This window comes from Mustela nivalis, assembly GCF_964662115.1.
Source record: "Mustela nivalis genome assembly, chromosome: 6".
In the NCBI taxonomy this organism is placed as follows: Eukaryota; Metazoa; Chordata; class Mammalia; order Carnivora; family Mustelidae; genus Mustela; species Mustela nivalis.
The window spans coordinates 154,530,848-154,548,771 of record NC_139025.1 but is presented as its reverse complement, the minus strand read 5'-3'; the positions used below and the strand labels follow the sequence as shown (position 1 = coordinate 154,548,771).

Here is a 17,924-nt window from a genome sequence, read left to right as displayed (position 1 = left end):
CTTTCCTCTTGTGGGGCCTCACTCCCCGTCCAAACCTCCCGGAGGAGCTCCTGCTGTTCCCCCTGTCCTCAGGGACCGCTGAGAGCCACCGCCTTACTGTGGGAGCTCAGGAGCCTGCGGGGACGCCTCCCCTGCCCTCTCCTCCCCTGCCCTCCCCTGCCCTCTCCCATCCGTGCCCTCCCCTCCCCTCCCCTGCCCTCCCTTCCCCGCTCCCTGCCCTCCCCTCTCCCATCCCTCCCCTGCCCTCCCCTGCCCTCTCCCATCCCCCCCTCCCCTTCCCTCCCTTTCCCTTCCCTCTCTCATGCCTTCTTTGCTCAACCCTTGCCCTCTCCCACCCACCCCCATCCCCATCCCTCCCCTGCCCTGCCCTCTCCCGTCCTTCCCCCCTCCTCTCCCCAGCCCTGCCCTCTCCTACCTCTCCCCTCCCCTACTCTGCCATCTCCTCCCCGTCCCTCCCCTCCTCATCCCTTCTTCTGGGATCGGCCGCAGGAGGCCCAGGGTTCACAGATTTCACCAGCGGGGCACCGCTCCGCTCCCCAGCTCTGTGTTCAGAGCCCCTGGACAGCCGCCAGGGAGCCCAGAGTCCCGGGGCTGCTCATTTACTTTCGGCGACATCCCCTGCACTGTCCCCGACTGTGGGAGTGACACACTCTGCGTTTTCACGACTTAGAGGTTACAGAAACTGCCACGTGGGAGATGAACGTCCGGCGTAGCTGTTGGCGGTGCCCTCTCTTTGGTGGCCGTGCTCGAGGACCCGCGCGCACACAGAGGCTGCGTGCGCACACACGCTGGAGGACCTGCGCGCACAGGTGCGTGCACACACAGGGGCGCTGCACGTGCGCACGCCGGGTGTGCGTGGAGGTCAGTGAGGTGCTCTGAGAGCAGAACGGCTGCCGCTGAGGGCCGTCGGGACTGGATGCATGAAGATCTGGCATTTTCGCAAGACAGGTGTCGCTGCTGTTTGGTTACTGTTTCCCGGCCACCGCGTCTCAGAAGTCTGACGTCCGCTCAGACGCCGTCTGTCCAGCTCCGTCTATGGCCAGGCTGCCCCGTGCTCCCAGCACAGTGTCCCGTCCATCGGACCAAAGCCGCGTCCGTTCGCAGCGGAGTCTGGCGGTGGGACGCCGTGTTGGCTGTTCTCTGTGCTTCCCTCACGCTCCCTCCGCTCCCTCCGCTCCCGCCCCTTCCTCAGTCCCTTTGTTTTCTTGGTTGCGTTTGGTTTGGAAGGATGATGGGTTCCTGTAGACCGACTTGGGGTGCCTGGTTCCGAAGGCTCCCCGGGTGTACTCTTGGGGTAGCAAAGCTGAAAAGTTGGTTGTCAGGTCCTCCTTACAAAGACATGAAAGCTTCCAGGTAGAACTTTTTCTTTTTTTTTTTTTCTTTTTTTTTTTTATTATTTATTTGACAGAGAGAAATCACAAGTAGGCAGAGAGGCAGGCAGAGAGAGAGAGAGAGAGGGAAGCAGGCTCCCGTTGAGCAGAGAGCCCGATGCGGGACTCGATCCCAGGACCCTGAGATCATGACCTGAGCCGAAGGCAGCGGCTTAACCCACTGAGACACCCAGGCGCCCCGAACTTTTTCTTGAAAGGCACGCGACATAAACAGAAATTTAAAAAACCGTTGTAACAGTAATAGTCCTTTATGATCACGCAGGCCAGAACAGCAAACAATCCTGCGGGGACACGTGCTTGTTACAACGCGCCGCAATCATCCCTCTCCTCCTGCTCTGTGTCTCTGCTTCTGGCTCGCTGCCTCTGTTGGTTCTGGGGGGTGGCATGGTCATCGACAGGTGGCAAGCACATGCTTGCCTCAGTATTCTTGCTGTTTCCACCAAAAATGTCCTTTTGCATTTAAGTATTTGAAAGTTCTTAATAACTCGTTTTGCACATGTAATATATCGCTTTCACCGCTCGCCCGTGGGTGGCCACGCATTTCACTCCCGCAGCAGCACGTCTGTAAACCACCACGGGTCCCGCACACCGTCCACGGGTTAGTTTGTCTGGGGCGCACTGACGGTCGAAAGTGAGTGTTCGGGCTTGCAGGGTGAGCACACGCGGCATGCCTTGTTCGGAGCACTGAGGGTGGTGACTGCGGGCTCAGGCACGACAGTGACCGGTGTGGTCAGTGGTCCCGGCTCGCACACCAGGGCAAGGGGTGCTGGACACCGTCCTGCGGGGCGTTCCACGGGCTGTCCTTCCCAAGGCCCAGGCGCTGGCACGGAAGGCCAGGCCGGAGAAAAGGTTGGAGGCGGGAGCTCCGGCAGACCCCGCAGACGGCTGTTCGCGTGCAGGATTTTGCGCCACGAGTGTTTTCCTGCACGTTAGTCCTTGCTGTTGTGACAGTCCACAGCGGAGTGGTTCTTCTCGGGGTGGCCATTCCGTCCTGTGTCAGCTCCTTGCTTTACGCCGGACATTTTAGCGGATTTGGTTTCTGCCCGACTCCCCACTGTATCTGGACGGCCGACGCCCCGCCCCTCGCGGCCCTGGCTGCCACACAGAGGCCCCTGCAGGGGTCACAAGCGGCCCTTGTCCCTTTCACGGTCATCGCTCCTGCTCAGGGCCCCTCCGGAAGACGAGCGTGGTCTGGTCTGCAGGCTTTCCTCCACGCAGCGTCTGAGCTCTTCCCCGGCCCCTGGTCCTTCTAGTGCTTTCCAGTCTGCGCGTCAGAGCCCCCTGCAGACTCCCACCGGCAGCCTAGGCCCGGCCCTTTCTCCTGGGGCATCAGTGCTGCTGTGCCACGCTCCCGTCCTGAAGACTTGGGCCCCGGTGGGTCGCCACAGGGTCTCGGCTAGGGTCACCAGGAAGCCCTCCTTCGGGGCAGCCTGTCCACTGACAGACCCCAGGCCTCCCCGCGGGTGCTCTGGCCCATCTTCGCCGGGCTGCAGAGACCCCCCTTTCCTGGGATGGCCTCTGGCCGTCAGATTAGATTCCAGCCCGAGACAGGCGGAGCTGGGGGTCCCATCACGAGGGGGCGGGCTGGGGTGGAGTTTGCTCTCAGTGTCTTGCTCCAGAGTCATGATCCCAAGGTGACCCCTTGCCTCTCTTCCTCCTAGCATGACCACTTCCCTGTCCTCTAGCTGAGTCTGTGTTTTCTGCTCTCAGGGCAGGGGCGCTGGGACGTCAGGCGGCAGGGAGGCCGGGGACTCTAGTGGCGGTACAGGAGCGGACCCCCGAGCGGACCCCCAAGCGGGCTCTGGCGCAGCACCCACGTTCCAGAGGGCACGGCGCATGCCTAGGGCAGCCCAGGCAGCAGGACTGTGCCTCCGCAGCCCCGTTAGCTGAGGCGGGGGCTGCCTTGAAACTGGTTCTGGTTGTTTAATGCTAAAACCTGCCTGTCGGCTGGGAGCGGCTCAGACACGGCCGGATGCCCAGTGTCCAGGCTGGAGGCACCAGCGGGTAGAGGCAGGGCCTGGCCTCTTCTCATACACGTCTGCCGCCTCGTCCGTGCTGCAGAGACCCAGGGCCTGCCTGTTGGATGGAGCTGCCTCGCGGACAACATGGGCTGGTTGAAATGTAGCAAGGACTCAGGTTCACAGTCACCCGACTCTCGGGCTCATGATCTTTCTGTACATCGTGCTATAAAAATCCCACCCCATGGAGGGCTTTGGGGAATCATGTGCCCCGCCTTCCATTCGAAAGCAGAAGGGACCCTCCCTGGCACTCCTTTCAGGACGAACCCCTTCTAATCCCCCTCCCCCCGAGATGTGTCAATAATAACGTAGACAATTCAGACGTATACTGTGGTTGCACAAGAAACCCAAGTCCCCGGTTTTTCAGAACCTAAGCAGTTAATGTTAGAAATTTTGCTGCAAATAAATTGATCAGTATGCAAGACAGTTGTCACGGCTGAATCATGGTCCACAGTTAAGGTAAACAGATCTGTGATGACATTTTCTGAGCAGAATACAAATGCAGCTCATTTCCTCCCAGAGGTCCCTAACATTTCTTCTGCACGGATAACAGATTCTCCCAAGAAGGTGCTGGTCACAAGGAAGAGAGATCTTTGTTTAATCCCTCGGAAAAGGTAGGGCTGTAATGTGTGCTGTGCTTTCGGGGGAAAGAATGTTTCTGAGAGAGATGGCTGTTGGGGGGAGGGTTTTTCTCTGCTGAGCTGCCCCCTTCCCCCCCCACCCGTGGAGAGATCCTTCTGGCTTTTCCTCTGTTGGAATTATCATTAAAACATCATGTTGTTTATTGTGAAAGTTTGCATGTAATTGATTTTTTTTTTCCCCAATGTGAAGATCGAGGGGTGTTTTTCATACTGAAATGCCCATGCAAGAACAGGGGGACGAAATGTCTGTCACTTCCTCATGTTCCTTGTATCTGGAATGCTCTCCCGTTCCCTTTTCCCCGTGTTTTCGCTGCCTGTGCTGTGTCGGAGGAATCCTGCACAATATGTCTGCATCTGAAATGTGAGATGGTCTGGGGAGGGATGCTCCACCGTCAGCCAGCTCTGAGTTCTGTGTCATGGCGAAGCTTTCAATCCCTCGGCTTGCACTGATGTTAAAATGAGCCGGAAACCTCACCAACTTCGCATGGGCGGGTGGTCCTTTTGCCTGTGTGTGTCACGGGGAACCATGCTTCCCCGGGGGATAGGGGACCATCTGCATTTGGAAGCAGACTGCTGAGGAGAGAGGTGTTCTCTCTGCTTGTGCGTTTGCTGTTGGCTGTAGCCTGGGACCCTGCGCCGAGGTCTGCAGCTGAGGGCTGCGTGTGAGGCCAGGGAATAATTCTAGATCTCATGGGAGTCAGAGCAAGGTCCAGGGACTGGGCATGAACCGGGGGATGGGGGGTGGCGCACACCCCTCGAGGGCAGGACAGGGTGGGTCTGCCCAGAAAATCCGCAGCAATTGAAGGAATTCATTTAGGAAAAGGGCACCTTTACGTCCTGTTTCATTGCTCCCAGCGCGTTTTCCTTGCCAGGAAGGCACCACTGTGGCTACCTCCAGGAAGCCTTCTCGGATCCTCCCGGTCATTCCCACAACGCCTGTCACTTAGCCCAGTGTGCAGCTCTCACCAGGAGATTGCCCGGCTGTGTGTCTCCACCCGAGGCGGGGGGTGGGGGGTGGGGGGGCTCTGTTCCTCTCGAGTACCTGGCTTCTGCCACAGCTGCCTGCTCAGAGCTTTCAAATGCTGTTTGTAATGGAAACAGGGTCTCGTTTCGTACAGCTGCCTCTGTGAGAGGAAGAGAGGTCCCGATGAACTCTGCTTGTTAGCGGGAGAACAAGTGGAGAAACAGAGTCACGCACAGGGAAGCTGGAGCTCGGGCCAGCCCCGTGCTGGTGCACGACTCTCCGAGTCGACGGACAGAGGGAGGTGTGAAGGCGCGTGCCTGGCCCTGGCTGCAGAGTCCCCGCAGGGCAGGCGTGTGGCACGGCGGACGTAGACCCGCCACCAACCCACCATATTGTTCTTCCTCCTCCAGAAATTTTTTGCCCCATCTGGTCTCGGTGTAGGAGGATCAGGTGATCCGGCTCTTTCGAATCTTCCCTTTCTGGGAGTTGACGGTAACATAGGGAGTATTTTGAGGCATTGACATCATCTCTCTCCTCCTCGATGCCCTCTTTGCGATTCCGTCGCTCTGGCCCTGCCATCTTCTACCTGGACAGCTGCGACCTTCCTGGCTTCGCAGGAGAAGCACAGGGATGGTAAGAGTAAACACAGGGCTCCAGACCTCAACTGGATGGGGGAGGGACTGGCCGGGGACAGGCTTCCCTGGGAAGATAATGTTGGAGCTGAACTGAACGACTGTTGGGAGTTAGCTCAGTGAAGAAGGAAGGAGAGCTTTCCTCCCCCGGGGTATAGCAGGTGCAAAGGCCCTGAGGTGGGTGGGAATGTGGTGTGTCCAAGAAGCTGACGGAGCTGTGTAGCCGGGGCTCAGGAGGTGTGCTGCAGGGGTGGACGGCAGCCTGGCCACATGGGGACGGGCTGACCGTGGCCGGGAGCTCCACGTGTGTTCCGAGAGCAAGGAGAGGCCGCTGGAGGAGAGAAGCAAAGGCCTTGGCAGATCTGGCTTCTGTGAGATCGATGAGGGAGAGTAGGTGCGGGGGGGTGAAGGGGGGAGGTTCTACCGCGGGGGCTGGCAGTAGAACCCAGAGGTGGAGAGATCTCTGGGGGTAACAGCAGGATCTGACAGCTGCGTGTGGGATCGTGGCCACACTCCTAAATGAGATGAGGTGCCCTGGGAAGAAGAGGGGTGGGGGGATGTGGAGGGGGACCCAGAGGAGGCCGAGAAGGTGGGGCCTGGGGGCGGGAGGGGGCAGAGCGGCCCCTGCAAGCTGAGGAGGGAGGGGTGCGGGTGGGGGATCACCCCCAAAGAGGCCCTTCCCTGCCCTGGGACGGGCAGCTCTCCAGCAGGGTGACGGGGACAGAGGTCTGGCTGTGGAGGGCTGCATGGGAGCCCAGGAGGCCTCAGGGTGACACACAAGGGGAGCGGGTGGCTTCTCCGCACAACCGACTTCCATTTGTACCATCGGAAACCTGTTTCCAACCTCGATTTAAATGTCGCCGCGTGACGTTCTGTCATAGGAGGCGCTCTCGGTTCCGTGCTGCTCTAGACGACTCTCCTTTTTCCGTGTGGTCAGCGTGGAGAGGGGAGGCGTGGGGAGGTCAGGGTGAGGACCGTGGCCTTCCCTCCCCTGCGGTGTCTGCGGGGGTTGCCCTGGGAAACTGGGGTCTGGGACTTCTGGGCCCCACAGGTGCACCTGCTCACGGAGGCGCTCTGCGGGCTGTGTCCGTGGCAGGTTTGGGACGGGGCTCATGTGTGCGTCTCGGTGTGAAGCCCTGTGGGGCCCCGGGCAGGGGAGCGGTCAGGGAGGTTGGGGGCAGGCACGTTCAGGGTCTGTCTGCAGACCCCCCTCCCCGCTCCGTGCAGTGGTGCCTGGGCCCCTGGGGGTTTAGAGGCTCCATGCTGTGCAGGGTGGTGGTGGGAGGGGTGGCCCAGAGCAAAGCCTCGTCTGTGCTCCCCCTCCTCACGGCCTCTTGAAGCGGCATCCCAGGACCGTGTTGCGAGCAGGCCTGCTGTGCATTCAGGAAGGCCTCTCCTAGCGCCGTCCCCTAAAAATGAAATCACAGAAGCAACTTAGCTCCTTACAGTACGACAACGATGGCAGGTTTTGTCAGCATCAGTGCGCGCGTGTGTGTGTGTCTGTGTTGACTTAGGCCACATTTAAATGAGCTTATACTTCGTGCCCAGCATCACTCCAGGGTTCTATGGATATGAGCCTCTTTCATCTTCCAAACAACTTCCTGAGGCCCTTCCCGTTAGGAGGCCCCTTTTGTAGTTAGTAGATGAGGCACAGCCAGGTTATGTGCTCAAGGGTTCCGTAAACACATGCACGCACACAGGCACACGATGTCTTAACAGCTTTCTCTTGGGGGAAAATAAAAGGGCAGAGAGGAAATTACTTCTGCCGGGCGCCTCACAGCAGTGACCTTCCTTAATCCCCCGAACAAGGGTGCGAGAACGGGGCAGAGTTCCTGACGTCACAGATGGGGACTCTGCAGCGTGGGGAGGGTAAGTCGCTTGCCCATGACCCCAGGGTAGATGGAGTGACCCCAAAACATGAGGGTTTCCTGCACATCACACGACTTCCTGTCTGGGCTTCTGACCTCAGGACATCCCTTGTCACCCCGGCAGAGGGCGGGCTGCTTGCCCAGGCTCTGTCTGAGCACCCCGAGTGGTGAGGGCCCTACGGTGGCTGGCCGGGCACACAAGAGCCTGCTTGGCCCCTCACCGGCTGTGTGGCTGGACACGGCCCCTGCCTCTTTCCGCCCACGTCCCTTGTCTGTAAAACGGGCTGACTTGACTCCTGTCTTGTACGGGGGAGCACCAGCGCACGTGAAGAGCTCGGAACGTGGTTGGCATCCAACATAAACCTTGCCGTCTTTATGCAAAAATATTTTAATTATTTGCCTATAAAACTTTTATCATTCTCTATAAGCCCATGCATTCCGCTGTCAGCCGGTCCTGTTGGTGAAAAGGGTTCCCCCTTTCTTTGTCTTGTTCGTTTGTCGCTTCTCACTCTCCAGCTGTCTGTGCTTTTCACCATGTTGTCTACCAGAAACCCTCAGAAGATGTTTGTTATTCTCGCCGTGGTCATTAAATTAACACATCATTAGACTCACATTAAAGTAACACATGTTCATTGCGGGAAAAAAAAAAAACCTATATGGAAAGAGTTTTTAGGAGAACATAAAACCCCACTCGGATTCCCACCCCAGAAAGGGCCACGGTAACACACGGCTGTCCCTGCATTTGTCTCCCGGACCCACCCCGGGCAGGTAGCCTCACACGCCACGCGAGGACCTGCTCAGGTCTCAGGGTCCGCGCTGCCAGCGCCACCCTCGGAAGGGCTGAGCTCACGTGCACCCCGCGGGAGCAGAAGAGGGCGGCGGGCGTCTGGGGTCGTTACTCCTCTGCCTGGGGCAGCGCTCAGGTTCCACTTTCCTTCATTTTGGGGTGAACTTGGAGCAGGTCTACAGTGTGCTTACAAGGCAGCTTCAAGCCCTGCCTTGGAGACCCTCACCTCTGAGCTGGTGGGAGACCTTCCCCGTCTGCCTTTTCTGAGGGGACATCCCAGGACTTATCCTCCCTTCTAGTCAAGTCACGTAGAAAAGTTGCCAGATTTGGGGACCAGGTGTTCACTTTTCCAAGGAAGGCCAACAGCTGATCCCATGGGATTCGGGCATGGGTTACAGAGGAGAGAAACGCGTTTCTGTAATGTCTTTTACGGGAATCCACGGAGGGTGGCTCCCGAAAGACACTGAGGTTTAACCTTTAGAAAAGTGAATTTTAGTTTCATTGATTGAAACTTCCACTTGGCTTATTGGAATCCAGAACACTAGTTCAGTGACCAAAATGGCATTTCATAAAATGATAAAGTGAATAAGGTTTATTCCTGAAATAAACCTTAATAGGAACAGGAGCAGATTTCCTTATCTCAAATAAGCATTTCTATCTCAAACAAGCTGGTCATTCCCATTTGATCCAGGACCAAGCAAGGTTGCTCCCCAGCACCATAAGTATGACCATTTTAATCATTGTTTCTTGAGCAGCATTCTTTCCCCCAGACCCTGTGTTGGGCTCTGCACATGTGCTATTCTTAATTTTTAGAATGACCCTGCAGCGTAGATTATCATGACTTTTTCACCAGGGTGGCCTGGTCACTCATGTAGTTGGGAAGTGTTGAGTTGTGATTTGTCACCAGCTATGTTTGACAGCAAAGCCCAGGGTCTTGGGTTACCCAGGTCTGGGCTATTATTACTGAACGTTGTTCTGAAGTTCTGGCTAATGAAATAAGACATGAAAAAGAAACGAAACATCTTCCTGTTGGAAATGAACATAGCATCCTTATTTGGAGCCCACAGGTTTTGTGAGCTTAGAAAGTTCACAAGAATCAACCAAAAAATGATTAGAACAAATTAGAATTTGGTGGGATGGTAAGATACAGGATGGTGACCCTGGACCCCCTTCAGCGGGGCACGCGCGTTTTGAAGGGGTGACACAGGGAACAGCGAGGGTGGGAAGAGCAGCGGCTCCTTCGCGGCTGTGATGTGGGGAGGGAGGGGGGAGGGGCGGGGGAGGGGATCTCGGGCTGACCCTGTGCAGAGCCACATGTGGGGCTGGGGCACGATCTCCTGGCCCCGAGATCATGACCTGAGCCCAAACTGAGAGTCAAAAGCTTAACTGACGGAGCCACCCAGGCGCCCCTGTATTCTGGAATCTAAATGGAAGAAAAAGCCAGAAAGGAGGATGGAGGGAACTGGACGGTGAGGGCAGTGGGAGGAGGTCCCCTGCTGGGTATCGGAGCGCGGTGTGGGGACAGCAAGCACAGACCGCGCGGTGACCGGCGGAGAATTGGAGACGCTCGAGGCAGAGTCACGTTCAAACACAACGTGGGAGAGAAGGCGCATCGCGGCCCTTGTAGGTAGAGGAAGGATTCCTGAATGAACTGAGCTTGGGACGCTTGACCTTTGCTTCTGCTGGGGACTGAGTTATGTCCCCAAAATTCCCATGTTGAGGCCCCGGCCCCCACTGCGACTGAATCTGAAGGGAGCACTGTTCGGTGGTAATCGAGAAGGGAGCCGGTGAGGAGAGGGCCGTGGGCTTGGTGGCCTGCGGAGCGGAGGACGTGCCAGGCCACCAAGAGGAGGTGGCCGTCCGCAAGCCAGGGAGAGGGCGGCCACCGGGACGTGAGCTGGCCGGCACCTTGGCCTTGGACTGCTGAGTCCCCAGACCGTGAGAAAACGGAAGTCCATTGTCGGCGGCGCCCAGCCCGCGGAATTCTGTTACAGCGGCCCGAGCTGACCCACCCATCTCCTTCAGCCTCTCCGTCCGAAAGCGTTCTCTCGCACCAACAGAATCTCTCCACCTTCAAAGCAAGTGGCAGACTGGAGAGAAATGCCGTCAAGTGTTTTCAGACCATACGCCGGAGTCCTCCCTTCGTTACTGAAGGGGTTTGTGCAGACAGATGAGGAGGAAACGCCGAGTCCCTGCAGGAGAGGATTTCCTGGACGCCTGGCGCTGGCCTCCCGTGCTGGGCCGCCGCCACCACTGCGTCACTCCGGGCCGGTGGGAGCCTCTCACCTTCGCCGGTGATGGGAGGCCCCAGCCCCAGCTTGAGGGCGCTTGGTGACAGGTGTGCGTGGCCGGTGAAGAATGGGGCTGTCTTGGCACACCTGCCTGCCGCAACACCTCCACGAAGGGCCCTGTGTCCACGGCGGAGCCTGCTGGTGTCCCCCTGTCAGCTTGCCCTCCTGTCCCGCACAGCCGTGGAGGGCTCTGGGTGGGCTCAGTGGGGTCTTTGGGAGCAGGTGGTCATGGGCTTGCCCTCACACAGCCGGCCACTCTGCTGGGCAGCAGATGCTGACCCACGTGGAGGTCCAGGGGCGGGGAAGACCGGACCCGCCCTGCCCGGACCACGCGTGAGCAGTTGTCCGAGGACAGGGTTGGACGGCAGGTGTTCCCAACCCCTTGTCTTGTAGCCGGATTTCATGGCACTTTACTTTCTGTAACTTGTATTACAAAAGCAGTATTTTTGCCTTCCCGAAGTAAAATTGGATGACTGTCGTTTTGTTGAAACGCACATTGTCTCCCCCACCTTTCCCCCCTTTCATGATACGCCGGTCTAACCAAAGTCAAGCACAACTTCCTGATACAGGACTTCTCAGTATGTTTTTAAAGGATGTTGGAATCTCTAAGGATAAGCGTGTGGCTTTTCCTACTTTGCTGAACCAGGGGACCTTTTTCTCAGAGAGTCTTAAGGGTCTGAGGTTCTCTGTGGCTTATTTTGGGAAGTGGTGACTATTGTCCTCACTCCTGTCACGTTGGTGGCTGCTCTGCCCTCCACTTGGTTGGGGGGGGGCAGGCAGTGGACTTAATCTGTGTCAGATTAAGTTGAAACTGTTGCAAGGGGAGAGGATTCCTTTAAGAAATGGATTTTTCTCCCTTGAGTACTTCGCAGTTGTGTGCAATAGGTTAAAAAAAAACCAACCCAGCAACTGTAACAGCTCTCCAGTTTTTGTGAACAGAGTGGAGTGGTTAAATTAAGATGTTGTCTGTTACTATTCGAGAATTCTCCTTCCCAACTTTTCAGTGGGATAGTTTGAGTTGGTCTTAGAATGTGCTTATTAAACACGATGTCTTCGGATGTAACGTGGGGCAGCCGTCCGGTGCCTCCCTGGTTTCTGGAAGGAGGCAGAGGGCAGAGCCCCACCCCGTGTGAGCGCTGCCCGTCCCCCTGACAAGGGCCCAGATTCCCTTATTGATCCTGACCTGTTTTCTTGAAATACACTCTAGTAGACCGTGGCGTCCCTTCTGAGCCGTGTGAGAGCTGAGCAGGGTAGGCGAGTGCTGGGGGAGTTTCCCTCAAGAACAGGAGGCAGCGTCGGAGACAACGCTTGAATATTTATTTAATATTTGGAGGAAAGTGGTGCCTGAGTTGAAGAACCTTCTGCAAGGAGGAAGGAAAACTCTTGAACTGGGTGGTTTCTCTGAAACTGGGCATGCTTGACATTGCCTCCACGAGCTTCCAGAAGCTTCTAGCTCGTAAGAAGTAGTGCCCCAGGGTCGTGGGGCCAGGAAAAGCGTGAGCCTCAACCCCCACACCTGCGTATCCCAGCAGTAGCCCGTATCCTGGGGAGGCCTGGCCGTGGAGAGCCGGGCCCCTCGGACGGGCCGTTGTGGAGTCTGTGTGGGCACTCGCTGTCCTTGTCATGAGTGGTGAGGCCACACGGGCCCCTTTGGTCACGGTTCTCAGGATTCGGGATGGGGAACAGCCTTTCCACCTGCAGGCAAGGGCCCAGGGTGAAGGCAGCTCACCGGGGGCCCGGCCACAGGGGACAGGCACCCGACTTCTGTGCGTTTGCTCCGTCTGGATTGGCTGCTCGGGCTCTGGCCACACTGCCTGGATCCGTGGAAGTCTTACCCACCGCCAGGTCACCTGGCGTCCCTTCTGAGAGCGGCACGTCCATGTTCTTCCTAACCACTGACACTGAGCATGGGGTTCTGCCCGGGATGGGGTCCTGTTCCAAAGCAGGAGGGCGGAGCCCAGCTGGGGGAAGGGCTCCCCTGAGTCACATAACCAGCCTGGGCTGAGTGGCCCCAGGGCCTTGGGCTCTCCTTCCGGCTGCTGCTTTTGGGACCACTGGACAAGTTTCTTGTTTGTTCCCCGCACTGATAAAACCTCTCTTCTTGGCTGTGTTCCAGAAATGGCTTCTGACATCCCTGGATCGGTGACATTGCCTGTGGCCCCCATGGCGGCCACCGGACCCGTGAGGATGGCCGGGGCCATGCCCGCCCGTGGAGGAAAGCGGCGTTCTGGGTAAGCAAACAGCATTTCCAGGAACGGCTTCATATGTGTTGCACAACAACTCTTGACCTGTTAGGGAGATGCTGTCTCTCCCCCTCCCGGAGAGGAACAGCTCAGCGGTCTGCCTGCTTGTTGAGATTTTGCAAGATCCCCAAGTATGCATGTGATTTGCCTCTAAGTGTCTGCCCCAGCGGCCAGCGGGGGCCTCCTGCTTGTCTGCCTCCTGGTGGGGACGTGCTCTGTGGTCCTGCTGGGCCCTGCTCAGGCTGTCTCGGGGAGCAGGGAGCTCATGGGGACCCCTGTGTGAGCATGCCGGCCAAGGGCAGTGCTGCGGACCGAGCCCCAGCCCCCGTGGGCCGCGAGGAGACCCCATTGCTCGAGTGTCCGGGGAAGCCGGTCTCTGCCGGCGGGTGTGCTGGAACTCTCAGAACGTCGGCTCCTCTGGCCCCACAGCTGAAGGCCAGGCGTGTGCCTCATGCACTGCGTTGCTGGTAAAGCTGCTGAAGGTGGAACATGCCCGGACCAGGAGCCCCGGGGACATCGCCCTTGGGCTGACGGACCCCAAAACCACTCCTGCTCACAGCTGTGGCTCCTGTAGTTGCAGGCGGATATCAGAAATACCAGGCAGCTAACAAAACTCCCTGCGGGGACAATGAGACCTACGTACTCACGCCCCCTGTCCCCCGGGCCCCTCTCCACATCGAGTCCGTGTGATTTTCAATGAACTGGAGAGTAACAGTTCTCGGGAAGTAGAGTCAGCTTCTCCCCTTAGTGCCACTTCCAACAACCCAGGACTCCCCAGGAGCAGGGGGGAACACACTGCCCCCAGCCCCAGGCTTGCGGGGTGGGCTCTGGTGCCGGCCGGCCGAGCTCCAGACCTGCAGTCCCTCTGCCCAGTGTGGCTCTGGAAGGGGCGGGGGACGGGCGTGCAGGGAGGCCTGGAGTGGGGTGCGTGCCCGCGCTGCAGGTCTGGGTCGTGGGGGAACACTGCTGTGTGCAGTCCACGGTCTTGAGAGGAGGGTCTCAGCTTTGGGTTCGTACTGAGAGGGTGGGAAGTGCTGGGATACCGAGCTCAGTGGCCCCCGCGCCAGCTTTCCCCTGACTCAGGGCTCACTCCCCGAGCCCCAGTGCAGCGGGCGCGGGGGCTGTTGCTCAGGGCAGGCCCGTGGTACGCTAAGTCGGTGCCTGGGGCCCAGCTGGGCAGATCTTCGAGTCCGGGGTCTCCCTGCAACCCCTCACCCCCAACGCCGTCCTGTGGGAAGCGGCTCTTCCAGCCAGTGGGTGCCAAGCTGAGCGCATCCGGGCCGCTGCGGGGAGACGGGCCCTGTCGACCGTCAGTGTGCTGACGTCTCTTCGCACAGTCCAGGTGTTTTAAAATTATTCCGATGTGTGTGCTCTCTCACTTCCGTTCCCTGGAGACAGAACGCTGGCGCGGGCCCACGGCTGTTTCCGGAGACGCTGGCACAGGGGGTGGGTCGGGGTCTGGCTCGGACAGGGATGCGCAGGCCAACCCCTCTTGGCAGGCGAGCAGCCCCTGTGAGCCGGTTCTGGGCCCCCACCAGGATTCCCGTGCTCGTTCCTCCCACCCCACACGGTCGGTGCTGGGGGTCTGCGCGTGGGGCTGGGTTGCTGGCCCCGAGGCCGACCCTGGCCCACGTCCAGGCCCTGACTTCCGCGGCCGACCTGGCTGACGACTGGACACGGATCAGGCTCTTTCCTGAAGACGTTGTCCCCAGCTGGTCTCACACGCACGCGTGCTCACACACACACCACACACAGCGTGCACGGGAGGCAGGGGAGGACCCCGAGTGGGCTGACACAGAGCCTGGAGGTCATCCCACCTCCAACACGGGAGTCAAACATCAAGAAAAGACACGAGAGATTCGACGGAAGGGACCGCAGCGGCCGACACGCCGGCCGCCTGTGCAGGCGTGGCATGGGCCCTTTAAGCCAGACGGGAGGCCTGTCCCCCACTGTCCGCTTCCTCTTTCCCGTCTCTAGGCGGGGAAACGTGCACGTGCGCGGGGCCGTTCTCCGGATAATTCCTGCAGCTGCCATCTTGCATGGCTCGTCTGCGCCTGATTACGCCCGAGCGGCCGAAACACGTAGCTGAACGCCGCGTGAGCCTGTGGGGCGCGGGAGAGACAGAGGGCTCGGGTGGGGGAGAGGAAGGGGCAAGAGGTGAGCACCTGCTTCCTGCCTCCGTCCCTAACCTGGCTCCCGGGGCTGGCTTCCCCTTCGTCCCGGTGCTTCCAGCCGTGCAGAACTGGCCCCTGGCAGGTTTGGGGGTCACTGGCCGCCTGCCTGGCCCACCCCTGTGGGTCCCTCGGGCTTGAACGCGCTCCCCCGTCCCTGACGGCCTTCCCCGGAGCCACCGGCAAGCTGAGCGCCCGCCGGCCCCGGGACACAGGTGAAGATGCAGGAGTTTCCGATTCTTTGAAAAGTGACTCCACATGCGTGGGAGAGAGGAGGGGGGGGCCAGTCACCTTGTTCTCTTGCGTCGAGACCTCCCTGATCTCAGCACCAGGGGGTCGGCACCCGCTTCTGGGGAAGGGGACAGTGGCGGGGATGGGACGGGCTCTGCCCCCAAAGCCAGACGCTTGTTCTGGCTCCGCGGTGGCCGGCCCAGCCTCCGCAGTAGGGCTGTTCCTGCTCCCGTGGCTGCCCGTGCTGTTAGCAGGAGCCTCGGGCCCGCCCACGGCCCTCTGGTGCTGCCGCCGCGGGGCCTGCCCTTTTCCGGAGAGCGTCTGATGACTGCCCTTTGATAATGCGCGGTTGCGACCCAGTCCCGGTCCTGGGGACTCCCGTTGCACACTCTTGACTAGTTCCAAGCTCAGAGGTGCCTTCCTGGCATTTTATCAACTGAGAATTCTCGCTCATTGACGGGAAAGGGAGGCAGTGCGGCTTCAGCCCGTCCTTTGAAGACTGTCACAGTGTCCACGTGTCGTTCCGAGTCCTTCAGCGTGAACACAGTGGGACGTCAGAGTCGTAGCTGGGTTTCTCTCGTTAGCCAGGTGCTTCAGGGGAAGAGAGGCACGTAAAAGACATAAAACAAATGACGATTTACTTAGAGTTTTTATAGCAGAAGAAAGAAGCCCAGCTTCTGTGGGCACGGTTAAAGAGGAGATCCGCTGTGGTGACGGACGGCCACGGCAGCGTCCTGGGTGTGATGCTCTACGGAACCTGCGTCCCCGGGAGCATGAGACTGGTGGGGTCAGGGCGTCACCCCGAGGACCTGACCAGTCGTTCGTGGACTGATGACTCTTCCGGGCTCATGCCCACATCACACTCTTCCGAATGACGGAATCTGATGGCTGCACACGTGTGACCTCCTATGCACAGACGGGGAGGCCCCCTTTCGTGGTCTCCAAGTTTCTGTAGCAAACCCGAGCTCCCGCCGACTCCAGGAAACCCTGGCTCCTGAGTGGGGCTGCCCCTCCTTACACCCTCGGCTTCCTCCACGGAGCCACAGCTCACCTGGCCTCAGTGGGACCGTGTCCCCGCCCGTCTGCGCCATCAGGGTCCGGGGTAAAGAATAGAATGGTTTTCCCGAAAACCAGGGAGACCAACCACCCTGGTTGGCCTGGGTTTTTCCCCGTTTTAGCACTGATGGCCTGCGTCCTGGGATGCTCTCAGTCCGGGAAAATCGGGATGCTTTTCACCCCGAACACCCCCAAAATCCTGCAGGATGAGGCCAGGGGGCAGACCAATACATGGCATCCTGCCGGAGCCCAGGCATCGCTCTCCCGTGAACTTGCGCTGGCATCTCATGCTCGCTCGAGGCTTTGCCGCCTGCTAACATACGTCCTGAGGAATTTTGAAAATGCAGTTTCTTCCAGAACTCTGAAATGTCTGTGGCCCCGGGGGTTGGGTCGTGTCCGTGTGCTGCTGTTCCCGCGGTGAGCACTGGAGGTCAGTGTGGCTCCGTGGCTCTGCGGCCCCGGGCACTTGTGATGGGCCAGCGCCGCTGTGGCTTCTGGCATAGGGGAGCTGGTGGCCGCGCAGGCTGTGGACGGCTTCGCTCTGAGCGGGGGTCCCTGCGTTCCGCTCCCACTTGCCCACAGTGCGGGGGGGGGGGTCTCCCACGGCCACCTGGGGTCCACGTGTCACCGCATGGTGTGCAGGCCGTCTTTCACTCTCCTTTCCCTTCCCAACCCCGTGTCCTCCCCGCCTGCCCGGCCCCAGGGGCTGTGGTGTGTCCGTTTTCATTGCTGTCGCCTGTCCCTACTCTCATCTAACTTAGCCTTTGCTCTTTGCTCCTAGAAGCCCGTGTGGCCCACTTGCCTGGAAGTGTGGGGTTCTGGTCTCCCCAGTCATCCCAGACAGACGGGTGCCCAGGTTAGGGCCGTGGCCACCCAGCACATATGCAAAACAAAGATTAGTGAATGGTCCCATTTTAAAGAAGAAAATACTCCTTTGTCCTAAATCCAGTCCCTAAGTTCCCCGAGTTAGTGCCCGGCTGAGAGAAGATCGTTTGTTTCATTTGGGTCCTCTCCTCTGTGTGTGTGTGTGTGTGTGTGTGTGCACGTGTGTGTGTCTGCGTGTGTGTGTATGTATGAGTGTGGGGGCGTGGGTGTGCATGTGCGTGCGTGGGTGTGCACGTGTGGGTGTGTGTGGGAGTGCATGTGAGTGCGTGTGCATGCGTGTGGACAGAGCTCTGCCTCTGCCCCCGGCCCTTCCTTGTGCTCTGGGCCTCCTGTTCATTCCCTGAGTCACTGTTACTCACCAGAGCCAGGGGTGAGGGTCCCGTTCCCCCCGAGGCCAGCACGCCCTCATTCCTGGGCTCAGCTCTCTGTCCTGGCTGCCGGGCAGGCCGGCCTCCCTTCTGCGTGGAGCCCCCGGGACTGCATGTCTCCAGGCCCCTCGGGTCCACTGAGAGCGGGATGGCAGTGCTGGGGCTCCGGGGTGTCCCCCCGAGGCATTCCCCTGAACATCCCAGAGAATGAGGACATCCGCACTGTGTCGACTTTTGTCCTTGGAAGTTTCCGGGTACAGTTCACACGCACAAATTACCCCGGCACCTTTGGGGTAACGTTAGCTGACCTCAGAGGGGCCTGGTGTTTCGAGAAAGACAGTTTGGGCTATTAGGGAATCACATACCCATCGAGACTTT

The 17,924-nt window shown here is 59.0% G+C and overlaps 1 protein-coding gene across 9 annotated transcripts in view; it reads left to right on the top strand.

Annotated features, from left to right (window-relative positions):
- The window catches only part of ARNT2 (aryl hydrocarbon receptor nuclear translocator 2), a 140,342-nt gene that overhangs the window by 23,482 nt on the left and 98,936 nt on the right, over positions 1 to 17,924 (top strand). For 7 of the 9 annotated variants that reach the window (XM_082736728.1, XM_082736727.1, XM_082736732.1 and 4 more), the window contains one exon: positions 12,709 to 12,823. In XM_082736728.1, coding sequence (XP_082592854.1) covers positions 12,709 to 12,823 — 115 coding nt within the window. Of the gene's footprint in view, positions 1 to 4,002; positions 4,024 to 5,570; positions 5,648 to 12,708; positions 12,824 to 17,924 lie in introns of those variants that run through there. The other 2 variants (XM_082736729.1, XM_082736733.1) reach the window with 2 other exon arrangements.